The 25,433-nt window shown below is 37.5% G+C and overlaps 1 protein-coding gene across 1 annotated transcript in view; it reads left to right on the forward strand.

Annotated features, from left to right (window-relative positions):
• Nucleotides 1-25,433, forward strand: part of C6 (complement C6) — a 79,101-nt gene that overhangs the window by 16,913 nt on the left and 36,755 nt on the right. The window contains exons 4-6 of the mRNA XM_072605739.1: nucleotides 888-1,032; nucleotides 6,936-7,077; nucleotides 17,692-17,830. Of these exons, the coding sequence (XP_072461840.1) occupies nucleotides 888-1,032; nucleotides 6,936-7,077; nucleotides 17,692-17,830 (426 nt within the window). The remainder of the gene's footprint in view (nucleotides 1-887; nucleotides 1,033-6,935; nucleotides 7,078-17,691; nucleotides 17,831-25,433) is intronic.

Raw genomic sequence — 25,433 nt, forward strand, 5'->3', positions numbered from 1 at the left:
ACTTTTTTAAAAATTACTTTCCAGGTAGGTACTATGACACGGGGCAGAGTACTTACATAGTTTTCTCCCCTGCTTTTCTTCCACAGAATTATGAAGTCTTTTTCACATTTATAACTTCATGGTTTCACAAGATAGGGAAAAGCTAGTACTATCTTTCATAATACTATACATAGTTACAGGACTCAATAAATATTTATGACTTGTTGTAATGTATAATCAAAGGACTTTAGAGCTGAAAAGAATCTTAGAGCTATAATTCTTTCATTTTGCAGATGAGTAAACTGAGGCACTAAAATGTTTGGTGACTTGCCCCAGGTAACACAGCTAGTTAGTGACAGAGACTGGAATCACCATTTGCTAAGCAGGAAGTGACCTAAGAGTTCACTTAGTCCAACCCCTTCATTTTGTAGATGAGGAAGCTGAGTGACAGAGGAGGGCAAGGGACTTACCTATAGTCAGAGAGCTAGTAGGTAGGAGAGCAGGGACAGGAACCCAGGCTTTCCAACTTCATGTTCAGGGCTCTTCTTCTGACTTTCATTGCCTTTCTGTGGCTACTATCTCCACAGGAAGGCATGAAATCATAAAAAAAATATGAAGTAAAGACAATCTCAGTAGTTATTCAGGGGACTCAGGTCTCCCAGCTCTCATTTCATTATACTCTTTTCTCATCATTTTAACTGATAAAGAAATTAAGTCACACTTAGAAAATGGTTTTCTTTAAGTTCTGCAATGTCGCTCACCTGACCAGGATTAAGAACCCAAGTCTCTGAATTAATAAATGCAAGAATTCTTTGGGATCATAGTGCCCCAGCAAACAAGTAACACAATGTTTAGGGATTTGGGCAGCAGTTGTCAGAGTCTCCCATTCTTCTCTGCTTCTCTTTCAGTTTCGAGTGAGATCCCTCTTGTGTCCCTCACAATTTGGGGGACAGCCATGTGCGGAGCAACTGGTAGCTTCCCAAAGATGTTATCCAACAAAGCTGTGCAACATAGAAGACCTTGATTGCAAGGACAAATTCAAGTGTAACAGCGGTAATGTACTTTTCTCCTGGTGTCATCTCTAGCTTGGAGAAGTAGACCTTCTAATTTACTTCTAGTAAATGTTATCAGTCAGCAGTCTTCGCCACATTTAAAATTTTTTTAAATGGCAACAAAAGATATCCTCAGAGCAGCATTCAAGATTATCAAGGTGTTCATGTGTTAAATGGAAACTTTCAGGTTATCATCATTCTGTTCAGGCTTCCTGATTCTTTTACTAATCACATTTCAAGGTCAAATCACTTGTGATATTGCCCAATGAGACAGACCAAGAGAAAGGAGGGAGAGAAAGACAAGACTGATATAAAGGACAGGCTGCTATTTATAGGTTCATATCTGGGTAATCAGAAATTAGGAGATGGATGGGAGGAAAATCATCAGATTAATGAAGTTATTTGAAAAATTGGTTGTAAGTTTTTCAAAAAAAAAATTCAGGTACATGGGGAAGCTAAATAAGAGGTGTTCTAGAAAGAAATGTGACTGATTTTCATGCATGGATTACAAACTGACCATGAAGGGCATTAGAAAATAAACAATTTTAGAAGTGACTTGTGCAATGGATGTCATTAGAATAAATACATGACTTCCCAAGGTGACTACTTTGAAGAACACTTATTTGATGCATAAATTCTGTGGGGGTTTTGGTGGGGAAAGTGGGTCTGAAACTGTGATTTCATCGGTTTAGAAAATACTTACTGTAAAAACTCCCTCTATAGCTGCAGATCTATAATTTTCTGTAATTTATAATTCTACAAAGTCCCCTGAGGCCCTGAGAGGTTAACTAACTTTCACACCTAGTATCAGTCAGTGGCATAGTAGATATAGTGCTAGACCTGGAATTAAGAACATCTGAGTTCAAATCTGATGTCCAACTGTGTGATCTTGGGCAAGTCACTTACTATTTCCTTCTTTTCTCAGAATCCTCAATACCAAATACTAGGATGTCCTTTTGAAAAGAGTTTTGTTATTTGATTTATATCCCATATATATTACTCAATCACACATATCTGTTTCTCTAGGGGATAATTCTAAAATTGTAATCAATTTAACGTATCTCTTTAGTAATTTTAAGTTTATGCTGGAATTCAGGCTGGTAAAATTTATTCCCTTTCTGAATGTTAAGGGAAACATTAAAGAGTAAAAATTAAACTGTGACTATCCTCCACTCAATCACAACTTAGTTAGCCCTCTCCATTCCTTGCTATAAGATGAGCTTTGCCAGCCTTTGCAGGTAGGCAGCTAAGAATCTTATTTTATTATGTAATCACAAAATTAATGTCTTGGACCTGAAAGTTGAGATTTAGGGATATCTACAACTAAATCAATTATATATATATGTAGATGTACACATATACATGTGTATTTATGTGTGAATGTATCCATCTAAAGAGAGACTCAGAGAGAGAGAGAGAGAGAGAGACAGAGACAGAGAGAGAGAGAGACAGAGAGAGACAGAGAGAGACGGAGAGAGACAGAGAGAGACAGAGAGAGAGAGAGAGTAGAATACGTATATTTTATTCTGCCTTTCTTCCAAAGAACTATAAAGCTTTTTATCACAAGATAACAAAAGGCTAGTGTTATCTTGCATAATGCTTTACTTCCTCAGCGGGCTCAATAAATATTTGTGATTGGTTCTGATACAAAATCTAAGGACAATGTGTGTGTGTTTGTGTGTGGGTATACATATATTAAATGCACACACACAAACACACACACAGTGTCTGTATAGGTAAAGTTAAACCATATGTGACCAAAAGTTTTGACTGTTGTGCTACACTTTAGACTATTATGACATCTTTAGAATAACTATGCTCTTAATCAGAATCTTATGCCAAATTGTAGTTCAGAGCTGTAACCATGTCAGACAAATTAGGGATTTGTCCCAGGGCACTGGAATTTAGAGGTAGAAATAATTGACTAGTTAAAAAGAACAATTACTTAAAGTAGGAAACTTCTAGATTCCCCCCAGCCCAAAATGCTGGATAATAGTACCCTGTGTGATTTCCTCATCAAGTCAACCTTGTCCTTCAATTGTTTCCCCACTGGTGGCCTTATGGTATCCCAGAGTCTCCACCCATAGAGTCTAGTGTCCCATGATCCAAGACCATAGAACATAGATTTTGAGCTGGAAGGGATCTTAAAGGTCATTGAGTCTAATCTCTCCATTTTACAGATGGGAAACTAAGGTCCATAAAGGTTTAGTAACTTTCCCAGCGTCCACAGCTAGTAGGTGTCTAAGGCAGGATTTCAATTCAAATGTTCTTAACTCCATGCCTACCTGTCTGCCTCAAGATCTATTCCCATCTCTCATCTATAATTCCTACCCTGTTGTTCAAGTGGTTTTGTCTCTAAAACCTAATTTAAAGTCACTCCTCTTGTTTCCTGTGCCAGCATGTACTTCCCCCCCACACTCTGGGTACCAGAACAGCCTGAGGCTCCAATATAGCACAGTCACAGCTGGACTACCATGGGCATTTACGACTAAGGCACTCTGGGGAAAAGAAAGATACTAAAAAAGATCCAATTTAAATGAAAAAGAGTTTAGGGTCATGTATAAGCATAGAGTAGGGGTGAGGAACCTGCAGCCTTGAGACCACATGATTTGTTCCATTAAGTTTGAATTCAGTCAAAGGGCTGCACTTGAGCACCTAGAGGGCCACATATGGCCTTGAGGCCGCAGGTTCCCCATTCCTGGCATAGAGTAAACATGAAAGTTACATTCTCTTCATTCTGGAAAAGAGAAGAAAGAAAGAAATTTGTCTGAACTTATGAAATCCATAAGGGAAGGAAGGATGACAAGGATATAGAATAAGAAACTGATCACTTAATCTTGGAATAGTAGAAGCAACAGTTTTTGAAGCTGAAAAAGGTGATTGTTTTAGGACAAATAATAAGGAAGTTTGAGGCAACCTGGCATACAGAGCTGTCCCTTCCTGGGTGCAAACTGGCCCTCTGACTCTTGGCTAAGTCATTTAACCGCTTAGTCTTTCTAGGCAACTCAATAATATTGTAAGTTAAAGAACAAATGACACTCAGTATGTTTATTAGGAGTTTCCTAACCAAGAGTTCCTTATACCAATCAAATCACAGACACAATTTTTTAGAAAGCCAAAAAGTATTTCTTGACACAGCAAATAATAAACAGATCAAATATATAATCATTAGAAGAAGCTAGGTGGTATAGCGGAAAGAAGCCCTGAGTTCAAAAGTCACGTCAGACACTTATTAGCTGTGTCACTATGGGCAAGTCATTTAACCTCTGTCTACTTCAGTTCTCTCAACTATAAAATGAGGATAACAATAGTTATTAATAGTTAATAGTGATATTTGTAAAGTATTTAGCACAGTACCTGGCACATAGTAGTAGGTGCTTAATAAATTCTTTTCCCTCAATTATCTCAAGAGATTATTTAGACCGATAATATAAGCGGATTCACAAAAGCTTTTAGCACACCTTCATCAACAAGTCTATGAGATAGTCTGAGAAAGATGGGTGTGTTACAACTGTATCACCCAGTTTCTTGATGTGAATTTTTAGAGGGGACATCTGTAAAATGGGTATAACAGCACCTACCTCCCAGGGTTGTCGTGAAGACAAAATAGAACAATCATTGCAAAGTTCTTAGCACAGTTCTTGGCACAAAGTATGCTCAATATAAATGTTAATATTAGCTATTAAAAATATTATCTTCATTTTGTAATTGAGTGAAGTCTAGAGAATCAAAGAGGCTTCCTTATCATCACAAAGTCCTAGAGCTGGGATAGTAACCCAAGTCTCAGGATGTCAAAGCCAATGAGGTTTGTGCTAAATCCTGATTCATCTGTATTTTGACAGAATGACAATCATCTTCTTTTTTCTTTCTAAAAGAGTCAGTTTTAGGGTTCTGTGTCAAATAATCAGGAACCATAAATCAAAACTTTAAAAAAGTCTTTTAATCTTTTAGATATCTAACTTATACATAAAAAAAAATTTTCTCCCCTGTGAGGTGCATATGAGTGCATGTGCATGTGTGTATGTGTGTTTGTAGGGAAAATGCTCTTATGTGTTTACATGCATACAAATATATATGTATATACATGAGCATGTGTGTATGTGTGTATCTCTGCTCTTAATTGTAGCTATCTTGGGTGGGGGGAAGGAGAGAAAAAAACAAAATAAAAAGTACTCAGCAGAGAAAAAAGCAAAATTTACAAGGAAGCAAAGGTGGACAACTCAGAACACAGTGCATGGTATTTATTATATAGGCTTTCTTGAAATAGGAATTTATTGCTGTATATTTTGAATCCTCTCTTGCTGTGCACATGGCAATGCTTTTTCTTTTCTTATTTTGTATTTAAGTTTTAATATCTAAGTTTAAAATATATTTCTTTTTCTTTTCTTACTGTCTAAGTTTTAGTATTTAAGTTAAAAATAAATTATTAAAAAAAGAAAAAGAAAATTCTCTTGACCTAAGATTTCCTACATATGGGAAACTATGTTGAAATTCCCGTAACTTCTGCAGACTTGCATCTCATTTATAATTTACAGCTTTACAGATGAAGCCATTACTAGAACAGAATGACTGAGGCCTTGAACCAGGCACTAGCATCTGAGGGAGGAGGGAAAGAAAGCTGCCCTCTTTCAGAATTACAGCTACAAGTAGAATATCTCTCTCCTGGCAGACTTCCTCTCCACTTTCTGACAGACCAAAATCTCTGGAAGAACATTTACATCTACCCTCACGTGAATGTCTCAAGTTCTGGGGTCCATATACTCTGCTTAGAGAATTGTCTGGGACACTGAGAAATTAAGCAATTTGCCCACTGCTACTTTTGAATTTGTCAAAAACAAAATTTAAACCCACATCTTCCAGAGCCATGCTGACTGTTCATATGTATCTCATTCCAAAGCAACAAGAATCTTGTTGTTTAAAAACAAAGCAAAAACATTGTTCTGTTTATCTTGGGATGTATATAAACCAGCAAAATCTCTTATAGCCTCTCTATGTATAGTCCTCTAAAATGAAAAATTAGTCTTCAAGTAATAGTACCACCTTATAAGAGTTTGAGTTACCTAAGAAAGCCTTACTACATTCTCTTTACTGAGGTTGGGGATGAACACTAGGAAGTTTTGGAACATAAATTGAAATGTGCTTTCTGGAAAATTCTCAGGATTTTCTAATTATTGCAGTTGATGAAGATATTATTATAAATCCCTTATGAAAAGATCATTCCCATTATTTGAATGATTAGTCAGTTCTACTGACGAAATCAAATATTTTTAATTTTCTTCTATGACATGTAAATTTCCCAGGGTTTCATGGCCTTGCTTTTGTGGCTGACATACAACTGCTTATTATTAATAGTATTCAGTTCCAGGGAGCAACAACTCCTCACTTTGCCTGGTATTCAGCAGTTTAGGCATCTTTTCAGTAATTTAAATGTCTATCTACAATTGTTTCTACCAATTGTCTCTCAGCAATACTTGTCTAGTAGCCATAAATAAGAGTTTAATCTCCCATTGTTTTTTGAAAAATAAGAATAATGCAGTGGACTTGATTCTGTCATACAGGAATATAATACAGTAGACTGTATGTGTTCCCCTCCTCTAAGGAGGTAACATTTTTTTTCTGTTGTTCAATACAATGAGAAGATTCTAAGATTTCTTTTCTAACAAAGTAAAATAAATATTTGCATTGGTACTTCAAATGCTTATTGTCCCCTTAGGAAAAAGGAGAAAAATTAGTTTATCTTTTACCGCTCCATTTCTAGAAATTCTTACATCAATTTATCAGGCTAGTAGAACATTCCCTATACTTTGCCTTGAAAGTGGGGGCATTTGCAGCACAAATTCACATAACAACTCTTTAAAAATTAAGGTATTTTGTTATATGATATTTTTCTTTTCCTCAAAACAGGTCGATGTATTGCCAAGAACTTGTTATGCAATGGAGAAAATGACTGTGGAGATAGCTCAGATGAAAAGAATTGTGACCGACAAAAAAGAGTTTGTAATAGGGTGTATCAACCTATCCCAAGTGTGCAGTTAATGGGAAATGGGTATGTAACTTAATAATTTTCCCATTTTTGTAGAAAGGGAATCACAGAAGTCTGAAGTTAGAAGTGGAAATGGGGCAAATATTTGTTGAAACACCCTCCCACCCTTAACTCCCACCAACTCCCTTCACATTGTCATTTGGCACCCATGACCACAACACTTTGGCGGTTATAGAATGCTAGAGATCTTTGCATGGGATGGTTCCTCAGTACAACCCCCTCATTTCTAGATGAGCATATTAAGCACCATCTGTAGTGCCTGGGCCCTCAGCCCAGTCTCAGTGAGAATGAGTGTCTAGAGGCAAGGAAATCCTGAGATAGAACATAGGCCTTAATCATGTCATTGCAGGATTTGCTATTGTGAAGGATCCGTGCATCAGCATCCGTGCAACAGATTCTAACTATTTTCATTTGTTCCAGTGTTGTCAAAAAGGCAGTCAGAAACAGAATCTTAGGAGCTTAAGGTAGGAAAAGACCTTACAGATTAGTAAATCCAACGATCTCCATTTACAGATGAAAAAACTAAGACCTAGAGAGGTCAGGGAGTGGGATTTTTTTTACTTAGTCCTGAGAACGTGATAGCCAACTTTGAATACTTGAAAATGAGGGATTAGAAGGACTCCATTTACCCCACAGGGTAGAACTAGAAGAAATGGATAGGAATTACAAAAGTAAACTTCTGCTGGATATAATTTCAGGGTTGTGCTGGAGCCAGTTCATGAGGACTTGTAAGACCATTGTTAAATATTCTCTGTAATCATTTACATCTTGGAAATGTATTGGTTAGTTGATTATCTAGATTTATGAAAGAGATGGGAAAAAAAAGGTTAGTAATATAAATTAAATTTAAAAGTATGTTGAGGGTTTGGAGAACCAGTTGTTAAACCTTTACCAGAACACCCCTGTCTATAGGAGAAAACATTTTAATGACCTTAACTTTCCAAAAATGGAATGGGCTGCTGTGAGCAAGAGTAGGTTCATCATTATTTCAGGTCTGCAAGCAGACAATGTGTGCACATTTGAACAGATTCTTTCTCCAACATGGCTCATACCAAAGAGCTGCCAAGGTACTTTCTAACTAAGATTCTCTGAGGTGTATTCACCAAGGTCACACAATAAGTAAGTCTAGAAACTGGGACAAGAGCTCAGGCCTCCTCATTTGTAGTTCAGAATTTGTGAGAAATAATTGTTGTTTTCATCCTATGTCGCCTAAGAAGACCATACCATCAGAGGAATGATGACATGACTTGCACTTGACGTTGTTTTGAGTGAGGGAGGGCTGTGCAGGTCACCAGCCTCACTTCTCCTCCAGAGCCATCTGAATCCAGTGACTACATATTCATCAGGATGACTGGAGATGGCCCAGGATGCAATGGGAGGTCTTGGTCCCTTTAGGCCAAGGTCTATTCAAATACTCACTTAAGGTGAGGTAACACCCCTTCAGTGAACAGGCCTGCTTCAGAGGTAATCTTTGCCCCTTTAATGAGGCAAAGAAAAAGTAACTATATCAGACTGGGAAGGAAATAGAAACAGTTACTATTGATAATCACTCTTAAGCCAGGAGGGTCTAGAAAACATCCCTTAAAATAGGAAAAGAAGAAATTAGAGTTTTCTAGAATAATAAATAAAAGAATGATGATGGAATGATCAAATCAAAGGAAGATGATTTTATGGAATTCCTTTAAAAGGAAAATATCAATAAAGCCCCTTTACCTCTTTAGATTCTGGCTAAAAGGCCAACAGTTCACTGCTGGCTTAGATTGGAGTGCATTAGGGTGTAGTGAGTGTTTAACTTCCAGAGATGAATAGGACAAAACTTTAAGACTAAGAAGGAAAAGAGAAACAAATGATGGACAATGCACTTTTGTTTGCTTTGAAGTCATTAGCAATGATGCTCCAGACCTAAGCAGAATATCTGTTCTAAAGAGTCTTGCCATTCATAGAATTATAGGTCCTGGGCTGCCCTGTCCTTTCAACACTGCCCTTGAGGGTTTGGCTTGGGTATCAGCTGACAGGAATTTCTTTGCTCTAGAATTGCACTTACTACCCATCCCATTCAGCTATAACAATGTTACCATCTCTAGGATCATAGTTCTGGGCCAGAATGGGCCTCAGGGGTAAATAAGTGCAACCCAGCATTTTCACAGAAGAGTAAACTGAGGACCAAGAACGAATTGTTCAAATTCACAAAGGTAGAAAATATCCAAGACAGGATTCAACCCCAGATCTTTTGACTCTAGAGCCTTTATTCTTTCTACTATACTCTCTTGTCTCTCTGCTTTACAGTTTTCAAAATGTGAAAATCATATATACATATATATGTACACATATGCATATATATTTTGTACATATGTATATACACATATGTATATATTGTGTGTATATATAAGTGCAATATATACGATATGATATAACATTACATAACAACATAACATAACGTAATATAATATAACAACATATCACATATATAAAATCATATATATAATTATCTCTTATGATCTTCACAGCAATTCCATGAGGTTGAAGATATATATTATCATACCCATTTTAGAAGAGAGGAAATTGAAGTTCAAACAAGCTTAGTGTTTACCCACAGAAGCACTGTTTTTAAACGGCAGAGCTTGAAGAGGAACTCGGTTTTTCAGACTTTTATTTCAGGGCTCTGTCAACTGTACCATTTGTCTTGTTAGTTCGCCCATGTCTGCACTCACCAGAGGAATGAATGAAATAAGCATTTCTAAAGAGTTTACTATGTGCAAGGCACTGTGCTAAGTGCGATACAATTATTATCTGACTTGGTCCTCATAACAACCCTGGTTAGTAGGTGATATTGTGACTCCCATTTTAAAGTTGAGGAAACAGAGGCAGACAGAGTGACTTGTTCAGGGTCACACAGCTAATAAATGTCTGAGGTTGGATTTGAATTCGTGTCCTCTTGACTCAAAGTCTAGAGCTCCATTCGCTACATCCCTAGATACAACTCAAAATTCCAAAAAGGAGTCAGAATGACTATACACAAATACCCCAAGTTTAGGTAACAAACATGAGGAACTCAAGGTAGTAATCTGTAAGAAAGCAAATTTGACCTCAGAGACACTACTAAGACTTTGTGGGATGTAACCCATGACTGAATCATGCGTGTGGCTAGATATACCTTATTGAAAAGAAAAAGGATAGATGGAGGTTGTGGGGAGCTGTATTATAGGACTGTATTATGATGATAACAGTCGACATTTATATAATATTTAAAGGTTTGAAAATTGCTTCACCTTCATTATCTCACCTTATCCTTTCAGTTATCCTGCGAGGTAGGTACTTTAATTTTCTCCATTATACAGTTAAAGTAACTGCGGCTGAGAGAGGTTAAAAGATACGTCCAAAATCGTACAGATAATCAGTGTCTGAAGCAAGATTTTAACTCAGCTATTCCTGGCTATAATTTCAGCTTTATAGTCACTACTTTTCCTGGCAGACTCTAATGTATATTCATAGGAGAAATTTGAGGAACAAGAGGAGAAAAGCATAATGGAAAGTATTTACGTTAAGATCAATAAAGAGAAAAAGTAGTTATTTTGTCACTGGAGCATATCACAGATCATCTCTACAGAAAGAATAGATAGATGAAGAGTTTGGGGAAATAGGTCACAAGTGAAATATGGAGATAAAAAATATTAGTGATGGGGAGTTTCAATTAATATAGACGTCTAACTAGAGAGCTCTTTCTGCCAAAAGCAGAACTTCTAATAACTTCTCGATTTGCTTTCATAATAATTTAGTCCTTCAAAAGGTCAAGAAACTAATACAGGGACATTCTATTTGGAATCTGATTCTCCTTTATAGGGAGAAATTGGTTGCTGGGGGAAAATGATGGGAACTATTGGGGAAGGGGAAATCAACTCCCCCCTAGAGTTTATGATAGAGAATGGTGAAATGCATGCATTTCTTGACATTTACCAGAGATTTTTAGGAAATTCAATTTAAAAAAATTTACAGAAAAATAGGTCACATCCCACTGACTAAATCTGCAGAGGAATCAACCCAGACTTAGGATAGGAAATGACCAAGAATGAAAATATGAAGTAAGAAAGAAAAACAATTTTAATGAGAAAGAAAAAAATATGCAATTTGTCTGAAGAGTTTAATGTGGATGCACAGAGAACTCTCCAGCCAATTTAATTTTTTTAAAAGAAGCTTATAAAAGATGGATGAAAGGTTACAATTCTATAAAAAAAGTATCAAAAATACTAAAGCTTATTCTGAACTGAGGAGGTTAAAGGATGATAAAGAAAACAAAAAGGGATTTGTTTAAGTTCTATTGGAAGAAAAGGGAAGCTCAAAGAAGGAATAGGAATTTTGCTTAGGGTGAATGGCATAATGATCCACAACAAAGAGACAGCAGAGATGTTCACCTATTTCTTTTCTCTACCAAGGAGAATGACCTTTGTATTAGAAATGACAGAATAAAAATGACTAAAAGGTCATCCACAGCCAAGATAAGCAAAGACATATGAAGAGAGCACCTGGATGCTCTTGATAAATTCACATTACTTTCTTCTGAAGAACTTATAGTCTTCAAAACTGGCAGATATGATTGTTGAGCTACTGTTAGTGATATATGAAGGATCATGAAAAATGGGAGAAGAATCACAAGATTGAAAAAGGGTAAATATTGTCCTGATTTTCCAAAAAAGGGGAAGAGAATAAAGTCCACATCCTGTAGGTCAGTAAACTTGACTTTAATTAATCCTAGAACAGATCATTAAGGAGAAAGTTGGCTAGTATCTAGGAAGGAAAGATGTCATTACAGAGTCAGCATGATTTCATCAAAAATAGGTCATGCTAGACTATCCTTACTTCCTTTTTGACAGGGCTATTAATGGGTAGATGAAGAAAACTATAGCCATAGCTATGGCTAACCTAGCTTTTAGCAAAGGGTTTGATAATATCTCATGTTATTCTTTTGGAATAGATGGGGAGACATGTATTAGAGGATAATACAATTAGATGAATTCAAAACTGTTTGGATGGTTACACTGAGTAGTTATTAAAGTTCAGTGTCAATATGGAAAGTCTCTAGTGAAGCACCCAGGAAGCTGTGCTTGACCTTCTGTGGTTTACCATTTTTCATCAATAGCTTGAATGAAGGCATAGAGGGCATGCTTGCCAAACTTTCAGATGATACAAAGCTGGAAGGGATGGTTGATATACTGGATCCAAAAGAATCTTATCAGGAGATAGTATTTAGGTGAATTTGAAAAATTGAAATTCAATAGGGATAAATGTAAAGTTTATATTTGTACACAAAATCAACTTCACAAAGATAAGATGGGGGAGGGATGATTAGACACCAGTTAATCTGAAAAAAAAAAATCTGTTTCTATAATGGGTTACAAGCTCAATACCACAGTGTGATGCAGCAGAAAAAAAATGTGAATAGGATCTTGGCCAGCATTAAGGGACACATGATTTCCGGATATGGGCAGCTAATAGTCCCATGGTCCTCTCTGCCCTTGCCAGACCTCATAAAGAGTATTGTGTTCCACTTACCATGGTTTAAGGATATTGATACAATTGAAAATTTTAGAGCAAGGTATGCAGGATGTCAAAAGACCTTGACATCCATGTCATATAAGAACTGATTGAAGCAAATGGGCATATTTTGCCTGGAGAGGACAAGATTTAGTCTGGAAGATAATAACTTGCATCAGAATTTGAAGCATTATCAGGTGGAGGAGGATTAGATTTGCTATGTAGGTCCCCAGAGGGTGGGATCATGAGTATAGGTGGAAAGAAAAAAGTTCAGGCTCAGTTTCAAGAAAAGCCACATCATAATTAGAACTGTCTAAAATGAGCCCAAAGAACTGGAAATTTCTACCTCCTTGGAGGTCTTGAAACAGAATCTGGATTAGTATTTGTCAGGTGTATTATAGGAGGGATTCCCTTCATGGATGAGTTTGCCTAGAGAGCTGATGAGAGCCCTTATTTCACATTCTGTGACCGGGAAAATGATAAATGATATGTTTCAAGAGAGATGTAGGGAAGGAACATTGCCTCTGGAGACATAGGATCCTAGTTCAAATCCTGCCTCTGAAACTGATTACCCATAAGACCTGAGGGAAGTCATTTGAGCAATGTGGACCACAATTTCTTCATTTTTAAAAAGAGGGGCAGCATAAGTTAGATGTCCCCTGAGGTCCTTTCAACTGTAAGCTTTACAGAGGTTTTCAATTTCTCTTCAGTGACAAGTCTCTGCATTTCAAACAAATAAACTCAACCTGCAATTATCTATTAAGTGCCTGCTATATGTGAGTCACTTGGTACACAAACAAACAAAATTAAAAAATGAAACAGTCCCTACTTTCACTGGAGCCATTGGTGGGCAGTTGTCTTACAGACCATTGAGCACACAAAAGGTAAAAAATCATCTCCCCACTTCCTCCATCCCCTCAGTGGGTGAAGATGGGAAGATAGCAAGCTGAGAATAGCCCCTGAGAGCCCTGGCTCTCAGGCTGCCTTCTGGGGCTCTTCTTATCACACTAAGAGGTTGTGAAGGATGCAAATAAAATAGTACTAAAATTGTGCCCAAGAACATGGGATAAATAGTGGCCAGACCTCAGTCTGAGGGCTCTGTGCTTCTCTGCAGAGTCACATGCAGCCCTTGAAGCCAACTTGAAGGCAAAAATAGCCAACATTAAGAACTGCATCAGGGCTGCAATGCAAAGTAGTACTATATTCTGTGAAAGACCCAAAATAGCTCCATTGAGAAACAGATGAATATTAACATCTGTCAACTCTTCAACAAAATCAACAGCATGTGTGAAGGACACATTGACTGGTGGATTCTGGTCAAAATAGTTACCCACAGTTAGAATTCATTTGGAATGGTAGGTTGATAAGCATTTATTTACAATGGAGAAGATGAGAGGCAGTATGAAGTGTGAATAAATCACCAGATTTGGAGTCAAGAAGACCTGAGCTCATTTTTCACATTTGGTGCTTACTTAATGCAGGATCTTGGGTGAGTAGCCAGTGGATAGTATTAGACACTGATGGATTGAGTCAAGAAGTCCTGAATTCAAATTTAGCCTCAGACACTTCTTAGCTGAGTGACCCTGGGCAATTTAAGTAACATCTAACTCCATTTCCCCAACTTTGAAATAGCGATAATAATAATAATAATATCTACTTCAGAGGTGTGTTGTGAAGATAAAATGAGTTGTATATCCAGTGCTTCACAAACCTTAAATCATTATATAAACGCTATAGCTATTATTATCACTATTTTTATTAAAATATTAAAATTTTATTAAAATAGTTTCTACTCCTCAGGATTGTAGTGAGTTTCAAATCAGATAATATTTGTAAAGCACTTTGAAAACTTTAAATTTCTATATAAGTACTATTATTACTTAATTTTTCTGCACCTAAGTTTCCTCTCCATAAAGTGGAAATAATAATACCTTACTGAGTTATCGTGAGGCTCAGCTGAGATAATGTATATTAAGCTATTTTGGATCCTTAAAGTCTATACAAATATGTATATGTTAATCAAAATAAGCAAATAAATCAAAATAGAGTTATGGATTTAGGAGGGACTTCAGAGGTTCTTTAGTCCAACTCCCTCATTTTACAGATAAAGAAAACTGGAGCCTAGAGATTTCAAGTGACTTGCCCAGGGTCATTATGGTGTAATATGCATCATAGATGAGTCCCCTGCCTCCAGAGTCAGAGTTTTTCCCTCTATACCCCACCACCTTTAATGAGGAAGGATGAAAGATGACAAACACTTTTGAAACATGAGTTATGACAATAGCTTTTCATGTCTTCTCTCTCAAGTCTTCATTTCTCTCAGCTAAATGCACCCAGTTCCTTTAATTTCTTCTCCTGTCACCTTGTCTTCAGCCCACTCATGCTCTGGACATGCTCAGATGTTCAGCACCCCTCCTGCACACACCCTTAAACTTTTTTTATTTTATTTTTAATTTATGGAATAAAACAAGCTTTCCACAATATAGTACGATAAAAAGATGATTGTGCATGAAACTGCAAATCTGTTATGCACAACTTGCTATTCTTTTCAAATATACAACAAAATTATCTTGTAAATTTCTTTTTTTCTTCCCTCTCCACTCCCTCCCTAGAGATGGCTACTATTAGACACAAATAGGTATATATAGATGTAAAATTATTCTATACATACTTTTATTTATCAGTTCTTTGTCTGGATGCAGATAACATCTTTCTTCATATGTCCTTTAGAGTTAATTTGGGTATTTATAGTAATCAAAATGACTTATTCACTCAAAGTCATTCTTGAAACAATGTTACTAATACCGTATACAGTGTTTTCTCGGTTCTGCTCATTTTGCTCTTCATTGTTTTGTGCAAGTCTTTCTGTGTTTTTTTTTTTAAACAACTAGTTCATCATTGCTTATAGCACAGTAGTATTCCATCACAATCACATGCCACAACTTGTTCAGCCATTCCCTAATTGATGGGCATCCTTAAGCTTGAAGAGCTGTGGAGAAGTCAGTCCCTCATTGTCCACAGCACCTCCTTTGGTACCACTGAGAGGCACACAGTAGGCCCTGTTCAGACCACAGCTCTAGAAATGTGTTCAGTTCGGGGCACCCACACAGTAGGGACACTGAGTCCAGAGGAGGGCCAGGAGAATGGTGAATAGACTGAAAAATCACATTTCATTAAAATGAACAGAGGAACCATCTGAAGGTAGATTTATGGTGTCACCACACAGTGGTTGTTGCCTTTGGAGTCAAAGGGCTGGGAGGAAACCCATGTCTGTTACTGTGTTTGTCTGATGACAGGCAAGCAGTATTTGTCATCTCTGCAAGATCTTGGACAAGTCAATTAACCAGTTCTCCATGTGTCAAATAGGGCATGATAATTGTGATTTTTTCTTAAACATATTATTTGTTGTTGTAGTTATAAGTGATAGGATTCCAATATAGAATCACTCGGACTAAATCATCTTAATGTCCATAAATATATGAGCAATAACAGTCTGTACTTCTCCACTGCCTCAACTAATACTGACTCTGTGCCAACCATGATTGTGACTCCTGGGGCTCTAATTGTAAGTGAATGTAATGCGAAAGGTTTCAGCGAGGTGGCACAGTGGATATAGGAATGTTTGGAATCAGGAAGAATCATCTTCCTGAGTTCAAATATGGCCTCAGACATTCACTAGCCATGTGACCGTGGGCAAGTCATTTAACCTAGTTTGCCATAGATTTTTTACCTGTACAATGAGCTATAGAAGGAGATGGCAAACTATTTCAGTATCTTTGCCAAGAAAACCCTAAATGAGGTCATGAAGAGTCAGACATGCATGAACATCAATAGAAGAGATAACAAGATTAGGGAGGTTAATTGATTTCCTTGGAAGTCATAGAGTTAACCAAATTTGCACTCAAAATTGAGTGTTCATACCCTAAGTCCAGGGCTCTTTGAGAGAGAGTAGATGTAGGTAGTACAATAAGTAAAGCTAGGGGACCTGGATTCAACAAGATCTGGGTTTTATTCTGGTCTTAGACACTTCTTAGTTGTGTGACCCTGGGCAAGACATTTAACTTCTGTCTGCCTCAGTTTCCTCATCTGAAAAAAATGAAAATAATTGTAATACCTACTTCCCAGGGCTACAAAGATAAAATGAGATAATATTTGTAAAGCATGTGAAAGACCACTTAAGTGCCATTTATACATCATTACTTATGATCATCATCATCATGACTCCTCTAGAGGTCACCCTGAGGAGAACTAGGAGGAAAGTACAGGGAGTTTGATTTCAGTTCCATAAAAGGAAGGATTTCCTAATAATAAGAGATTTTAAAAGTGAAATGATCATTTGACAGAAAGTAAGTTCCCCATCATTGAAGACATTCATATAGAGGCTAGATAATCATGTGTTTGGGAAGTTGGAGAAGACAACCATGCTCTAAGAGAGGACTGCATTACATAAGACAGCATGGTGTGAGAGAAGGACAAAAAAACCTTTCATTGTGAATTCTGAGGACCTATACTAGAATCCCTAGGAGTTCTGCTGCTTACTTGTGTGACTTGGAATAAATCAATTTTGTCTCAGGACCTCTATTTCCTCACCTGTAAAATGAAAGGATTAGAACACTGGATTTACCATAAGAGGACTTGGGTTCAAGTCCTACCTCTCCCTTTTACTACCTATGTGATCATGGGGAAGTCCCTTCATCACTCTGTGCCTCAGTTTCCTCACATGTAAAACTGACTGGCCTACATGGAGGTCCTTTCCAGTCCTAAGAATATTATCTAAGACCCTTAGACATGATAATCTTTATTATCTCTTCTTGTTCTCTGATCCTAGGCTAGATGATGTTTTTTTTTTTCTTATAAACTAACTCTGAAGGCTATATGTGCTTTACAAGTAACGAGATCTTGATAAATTTTAAATTTATGTTTTGGAACAAGTAGGTAAGTAGAATGATATGACCCGGCCTCCTGGGGCAGACTAAAGAGTTCTTTCAAGCATTCTTTATGTGTCAGAAAATATCCAGGTGAAAAGAGGAATAAGGTCTTGATGTTGCTTCACAGCTGTTGAATTCCTGGAAATTGCTTTATCCCTAGGTTTCACTTGCTGTCAGGAGAGCCCAGAGGAGAAGTCCTTGATAATGCTTTTACTGGAGGAAAATGTACCACTATCAAAATCAGCAGAACCAGTAACCCTTACCGTGTCCCAGCCAACATAGAAAGCATCAACTTTGAGGTACAACCACATTGAGTTCACTCATGTCACAAGCATCATCAATACCAAACCTTTAAGAGTCCCGTGCACTTTGCAGTTTAGTCTGGGAAGGGTATTTGGTGTCATAGTCAAGAAGCCATAGGCTTGAGAGTACTGAGGACATTCTCTGGACCATGCAGTGGGCACAACCTTCCCACAGGGAAATGATTCAAGAAACTCAGGTTTCCCAAGACATTTTCATTCCTATTACAGGGTTGATTCTCTATGGATATCAACTCAGCAATGAAAACAAATCCAATGACACAAGCCAGTTGTTCAAGACTTGAGAAAAATCAAACAATCTAATGAAAACAATGCAACAAACTTCTTTCAATTTTTTTGTTGTCTTGTTTTGTTACAAGAATCTGATTTTGCAGTAAAAATAAGGGATTTGCTGCTGACAATGTTGGTTTTTCCAACTTGGTGATCTAGCACAATGGACTCTAAATGTTTTTTGATCATGTATCACATTAGTAAAAAAAAAAAGTTTTTAGCAGGAATAGGTATATATTTATTTATGTTATATGATGTATTACTATACTAATAATGATATACATCATAAAACACAGAAATAGACATTTCAAAAGGATAAGATAAAGACAAAATTGTATTTGATAATGGAGGTAATAGTCACTGCAACCTACTGAGTAGAGGTTTGACTTAGATCTGAGCCTTAGCAAAAGTCCTTCTGGCAGATCTCATTGTTTTCATTTGGAAAATGATGAGGTTGGACTCAACAGTCTCTGAGGTCCCTTCCAACTCTAAAGCTATGATTCTGAGAGAAGGAAATGTCTACGTACAAACTAGTGTTAACTTGTTTTGCTATGAATATAGTTAGACAAATACTCCAACTCATGCAGATTCAATAGATGTAGAGAATCCAAGGCTTATTGGGATGCAACTAGTCCTTCTCAAACATGAGAGAGCATGTGACATGCAAGTCAATTTGATCACCTCTTTTTGGATAGTCTCACTACTGGGGGATGTCAAGAAAATTTTTTGCTTGTTTTAAATTCTTGCTATTGTTTTTAACTTTCAAGAATTTATTTTTTATTTTTTATATGCTAATTTATTTATTTTTATCTTTCATTTTTTTTATTTCCACAAGTTTTTGAGTTTCAAATTTTCTCCCCATCTCTCCCCCCCCCACCCCAAGACAGCTTGCATTCTGCTTACTCCTTCCCCCAATCTTCCTTCCCTTCTATCACCACCCTATCTTCCCTTATTCCCATCTCCTCTATTTTCTTGTAGGGCAAGATAGATTTCTATACCCCATTACCTGTATTTCTTATTGCCCTGTTGCATGTCAAAACAATTTTTAACATTCATTTTTAAAACTTTGCGTTCCAACTTCTCTCCCTTTCCCTCTCCCCACCCATCCCCAATGAGAAGGCAACCAATTCAACTATAGGTTGTACATGTATAGTTATGCAAAAGACTTCCATAAAAGTCATGTTGTGAAAGACTATATTTTCTTCCATCCTAGTCTGCCCCCCCCATTTATTCTATTCTCTCTTTTGACCTTGTCCCTCCCCAAAAGCGTTTACTTCTAATTACCCCTCCTCCCATTTGCCTTCCCTTCTATCATCTCCCCACACCCCAGTTACCACTTTCTCCCCTGCTTTCCTGTAGTATAAGATAGATTTTCATACCAAATTGAGTGTGCAAGTTATCTCCCTCCTTAAGCCAAATGTGATGAGAGTAAGCTTCACGTTTTCACTCTCACCTCCCCCCTTTTCCCCTCCATTGAAAAAGCTTTTTCTTGCATCATTATTGAGAGATAATTTGCCCCATTCCATTTCTCCCTTTCTCCTCCCAATCTATTCCTCTCTCAACCCTTAATTTTATTTTTTTAGATATCATCTCTTCCTATTCAACTCACCCTGTCCCCTCTATCTATATGTACATAATCCCTCCAACTACTCAAATACTGAAAAAAGTCTCAAGAATTACAAATATTATCTTTCCATGTAGGAATATAAACAGTTCAATTTTAGTAAGTCCCTTATGAGTTCTCTTTCCTGTTTACCTTTTCATGTTTCTCTTGATTCTTGTGTTTGAAAGTCAGATTTTCTTTTCAGCTCTGGTCTTTTCATCAAGAGTGCTTCAAAATCCTCTGTTTCATTGAATGACCATTTCCTCCCTAAAGTATTATGCTCAGTTTTGCTGAGTAGGTGATTTTTGGTTTTAATCCTAGCTCCTTTGACTTCTGGAATATCATATTCCAAGCCCTTCCATCCTTTAATATAGAAGCTGCTAGATCTTGTGTTATCCTGATTGTATTTCTACAACATTCAAATTGTTTCTTTCTGGCTGCCTGCAATATTTTCCCCTTGATCTGGGAACTCTGGAATTTGGCTACAATATTCCTAAGCGTTTTTCTTTTTGGATCTCTTTCAGGAGGTGATTGGTGGATTCTTTCAATATTTATTTTACCCTCTTGTTCTAGAATATTAGGGCAATTTTCCTTGATAATTTCATTAAAGATGTTTAGGCTCTTTTTTGATCATGGCTTTTAGGTAGTCCCATAATTTTTAAATTGTCTCTCTTGATTTTCCAGATCAGTTGTTTTTCCAATGAGATATTTCACATTGTCTGCTATTTTTTCATTCCTTTGGTTTTGTTTTATAATTTCCTGATTTTTCACAAAGTCATTAGCTTCCATCTGCTCCATTCTAACCTTGAAGGAATTATTTTCTTCAGTGAGCTTTTGGATCTACTTTTCCATCTGGCCAGTTCTGCTTTTTAGGGCATTCTTCTCCTCATTGGCTTTTTGGATCTCTTTTGACATTTGGGTTAGTCCATTTTTAAAAGTTATTTTACTCAGCATTTTGGGGGTCTCCTTTAGCAAGCAGTTGACTCATTTTTCATGATTTTCTTGCATCATTTTCATTTCTCTTCCCAATTTTTGCTCTACTTCTCTTACTTGATTTTCAAAATCTTTTTTGAGCTCTTCCATGGCCTGAGACTAATTCATATTTTTCTTGGAGGCTTTGAATGAAGGAGCTTTGACTTTATTTTCTTTTGTTTGCATGCTTTGGTCTTCCTTGTCACCAAAATAAGATTCTATAGTCTGATTCTTTTTCTGGTTTTTGCTCATTTCTCCAGTCATTTACTGGACTTTTGAGCTCTTTGTCAGAGTAGTTCTCTGCTTCCAGTGGGGGTGTATTGTCAGCTGCTCAATCCCTCCACAGTCTGTGGACCAAGAGCTCCAGAATCAGTCTCTGTCTCTGCCCCTGGTGCTGTGATGGCTGCTGTGAGTTCCTCCACCCCCTTCCTCCCTCTGCCACCCTGGGGCTGGGGCCTGGACCATTTCACTCTCCTGTACTGGTCCCACAGGCTTTTCCCACTGACCTTCTAATTTGTTCTCAGCATTTTGTGGTCATGAAGTCTGGAAACCACCACAAGTGTGAGAGATTCAGTCTCCTCAAGGTCTGCCCAGGTCCCTTCTGTGCATTCATGGCCCACACTGGACTTTACTCTGCTCCCAGTGTGGCACAATAGACAATTCCCAGTGACTTTTCAGGCTTTCTTGGGCTGGAGATTTGCTTCACTCAGTCGTTCTGTGGGTTCTTCAGCTCCAGAATTTGTTTAGAGCTCTCTTTTACAGGTATTTCACAGTCCATACTGTTACTCTGCCATCTTGGCTCCATCTCTAGGAAAATTTAAATCAGTTCAACAAATATTATTAAGCACCTATTGTATCTAAGACATGGGATTAAGCACTAGATGAAATACAAAGTTTAAATAAGAAAAAAATCCATACCCTATAGAGCTTTGAGTACTTTAGAATGATGGGTCAGTACCCAAATAATTGTAACAAAAATAATAAAAGATGATTGCCTAAGAGATGGCCAAACAAAGTGTGATGGAAGATTCCAGGAGGCAATAGTACTACTAAAGGGGAAGAGTAGAAAAGATTCCATGAATGAAATGATACTTAACAACTAAGGGAAGAGGAATGAAGTAGATAGAGCATGCATAAATTTCAGCAAAGCATTTGACAAGCTTCTTCATGATATCCTTTTCAACAAAATGGAGAGATGGAGATTAACTCATAGAGCAGTTAGGTTGATTCAGGACAGAAAGAGTAGACCCAAAGAACTGTGGGTAGATTAATGCCAAGAAATCATTTTCTAGTGGACTGCCCCTGGGGTTTATGTTTGCTCTTATGCTGTTGAACATTTTTTTATCAATAGTTTGGATGCAGACATCAATGGTGAGTTATCAGTTTTACAGGTGATATGATGCTAAGAGCAATAACAAAGTGTTAAAAGACAGTCAGACTCCCAGGACTAAGAAAAATCTAAGAAGCTGAAATTTAATACAGAAAAATACAAGACCAAACATTTAAATTCCAAAATCAACTTCACAGATACAAAATGGGAGGGGGAAGAATGAGTAGGTCACATGTGAAAGAGATCTGTAGTTTTCTGTAGCCTCTACATGCAGCATGAGTCAATGATGTGACATGGCACCCAACTTTAGGTTCTATTAATAGAGATAGAATGAAATGAATAGATGCATAAAGAAATAGAGGAAAATAAAATATATATTCTCAGACTCCAAATCTAGCATCCTAGGCAGTTAGGTGGAACTTGCAGAGAAGCAGATGTGGTGCCTCTATCTCAAAGTCCTATGGCAATGGGCAAGTGATGAAGCAGAAGCTTCAGTTACATTGAGAGGTGTAATCACAACCCAGGTGGCCCAGATCATAAGGTCATTTCTCATTGGAAGCAGCAATGTGATTCAGCAGCCTCCTGGGTATCTGAGCAACCTTTAAAGGATCACACTGCTCACCTGGTGATTTGAGGAAGGAGCTAGAAAAGGTGCCCTAAAAATTGTCTGCTTCATCCAGCCTTGGCCTTGGGTGGAGATCTCATCCTACAGTCAAAACACACACATAAAAGTGTAAAAACTTTTGCAAAGATGATTCTATTCATTATCAGTAAATAGAAGGTGTACATGCTTATGGACATCACAAAATCCAGTAAACCTGAAAGATGAACAGGTCTTATTTCAAGGGAACTCAACAGATATTGTATCCAAATAGCAGTCCTGAGTGAAACAAGGCTGCAAATGAAGACCAGATTACTGAAGTCAGAACTGGATACATGTTATTCTGGAGCAGCCACAGTGAAGGGAAGAATTGTGAGCCTGGTGCAGGTTTTACAATCAAAACTAATGTAGTCAACAAACTTTAAGCCTATCAAAAAGAGTGAATGACAGGCTTGTGGCAATGCAATTGCCACTTACAGGAAAACACCAAGCCACCAACATCAGTATCTATGCTCCCACCATGATGAATCTTGATGAAGTCAAAGAAAAATTTTAGGAAGACCTGGAGACTATGATCATTAGTGTAATTAAAGAGGACAAGCTCATAATTCTGGGTGGCTTTAATGCAAGAGTGGGCACAGAGTATTAGACATGGTAAAGAATATTTGGGAAGAATGGAATGAGAAATAGCAACAGTAATGATCACTTACTACTGAAGGCTTGCAAATCTCATGAGCTTCTCATCACCAACACTGCTTTCCATTTGCCAAAACACAATAAAATGTCATGGATGCACCCTCACAGCAAACATTGGCTTTTAATAGACCATGTCATTATAAGGAGAAGAGACAGACAAGATAGGAGTGTGACAAAAGGAAGTTTGTGTGGTACAGAGTGCTGGACTGATCGTAGACTTATCCTCTCCAACCTAAATATTTGCATTCAACAAAAGTAGAAGCCCTAAAGCAAGACTTCTACCAGAAGACTTAATATCAACAGATTAGAGTGCTAACTTGAAGGGAAAGCTGAGTCAACATGAGATTGGCAACAGTGGAGCAGAAAAGGAGTGGGCAGCAACCCATTTACTCTTCAGGATCAAAACACTAGAAACACCAAGACTGGTTTGATGAAACTAATGGGGAAATTCAGCAGCTGCTAAACAAAAATGAGAACTTCATAGGCTTCATCAGCAGGGCAGTTCATCTGTTTCTAAAAAGGCAACATTTAACTCCATCAAAAGTAAAGTACAAGTGAAACTTAGAGAGATGCAGAAGGCAGATGAAATGTAGTTTTATGCTGATAGTAATAATTTAAAGCATTTTATGATGCCCTGAAGGCTATTTATGAGTCCAAGACATATGGTATATCTCAAATACTCAATGCTGATGGAGCTACATTGATTGGTGATAAAGACATGATCCTGGAGAGATGTGCTAAACACTTCTGTAGTGTTCTCAATCAATGCTAAAGCCATTGACTATATTCCCCAGGCTGAACTCAATCCCTCTCTAGTCAAATTTTCAATTGAAGAAAAGATTTTGAAGGCCATTAAGTTCCTTCTTGTGGCAAAGTACTTGGTGTGGATTCTATTCCTGAGGTTTACAAGGTAGAGAGTCCATTGCTCATATAAAAGATGCCTGAAATTTTTCAGGTTATGTGGCAAGAGGAGTTTATTCCTCAGGAGTTCAAGGACACCTCCATTGTGTATCTCTATAAAAGTAAAGGAAATAGATTGCCCCATCATAATTACAGAGGGGTCTTTCTCCTAGTCATTCCTGGCAAGATTCTTGCCAGAGTCCTCCTTAATAGGCTGATCCTCCACCCAGAAGATGATCATCTACCAGAGAGCCAGTGTGGCTACAGAAAGGGTCAAGGAATTGTCAATATGGTGTTTGCTACTCAACAACTCCAGGAGAAATGCTAGGGGAAGAACAGATCTGTACTCAATGTTTGGAGATCTGACCAAGACTTTTGATATTGTCACTTGGGAGGGCTCATGGAAAATGATGTCAAAATGTCATTGCCCCAGGAGCATCTAGGTGGCATAATAGATAGAGCACTGACCCTGAAGTCAGGAGGATCTGAGTTCAAATCTAGCCTCAGACATTTGACCCTTATTGACCATGTGGGCTTAGGCAAGTCACTTAAGCCCAATTTCCCCACAGACAAAAAAAAGTTGCCCTGAAAATTTCATCAGTTTTGTACATCAGTTTCGTGATGACATGCTTGCTTTCTGGCTATTGGATGATGCTCTTGCACTTTCTCAGTCACCAATGGAGTGAAGCAAGTCTGTATGCTTGCTCCCAGGCTTTTTAGTATGATATTTTCATCAATATTTTCAGAAGCCTTCAATGAGGATGAAAATGGCATCAAGGTCAGCTACCACATTGATGACAAATTATTCAACTTGCAAAGGCTACAAGCCAAGACTAAAGTGGAGGGAGAATCGATAGAATGTTGTTTTGTTATCAGATGATTGTGCACTCAATGTAACCTCTAAAGCTAAGACACAACAGAGTATGCATTGATTCTTAGCTATATGTACCAATTTTGACCTGACAACACCAAGAAAACACGGATTCTCCACCAGCTAGCACTACACCAGCCACCCATGGAACCACTGATTATAAAAAATGGAGAAGTTTTGAATACTGTGGATGAGCTCACTTACCTTTCTGGGATGTACACATAGAAGATAAGGTTCATACACACATTGCCAGAGCTAACTCAGCATTTGGGAGGTTCCAAAGGAAAGTATGGAAGACAAGAGGTTAGACTACCAACCAAACTAAAGTTCTACAGAGTT

The sequence above is a fragment of the Notamacropus eugenii genome, chromosome 4 (assembly GCF_028372415.1).
Source record: "Notamacropus eugenii isolate mMacEug1 chromosome 4, mMacEug1.pri_v2, whole genome shotgun sequence".
In the NCBI taxonomy this organism is placed as follows: domain Eukaryota; kingdom Metazoa; phylum Chordata; class Mammalia; order Diprotodontia; family Macropodidae; genus Notamacropus; species Notamacropus eugenii.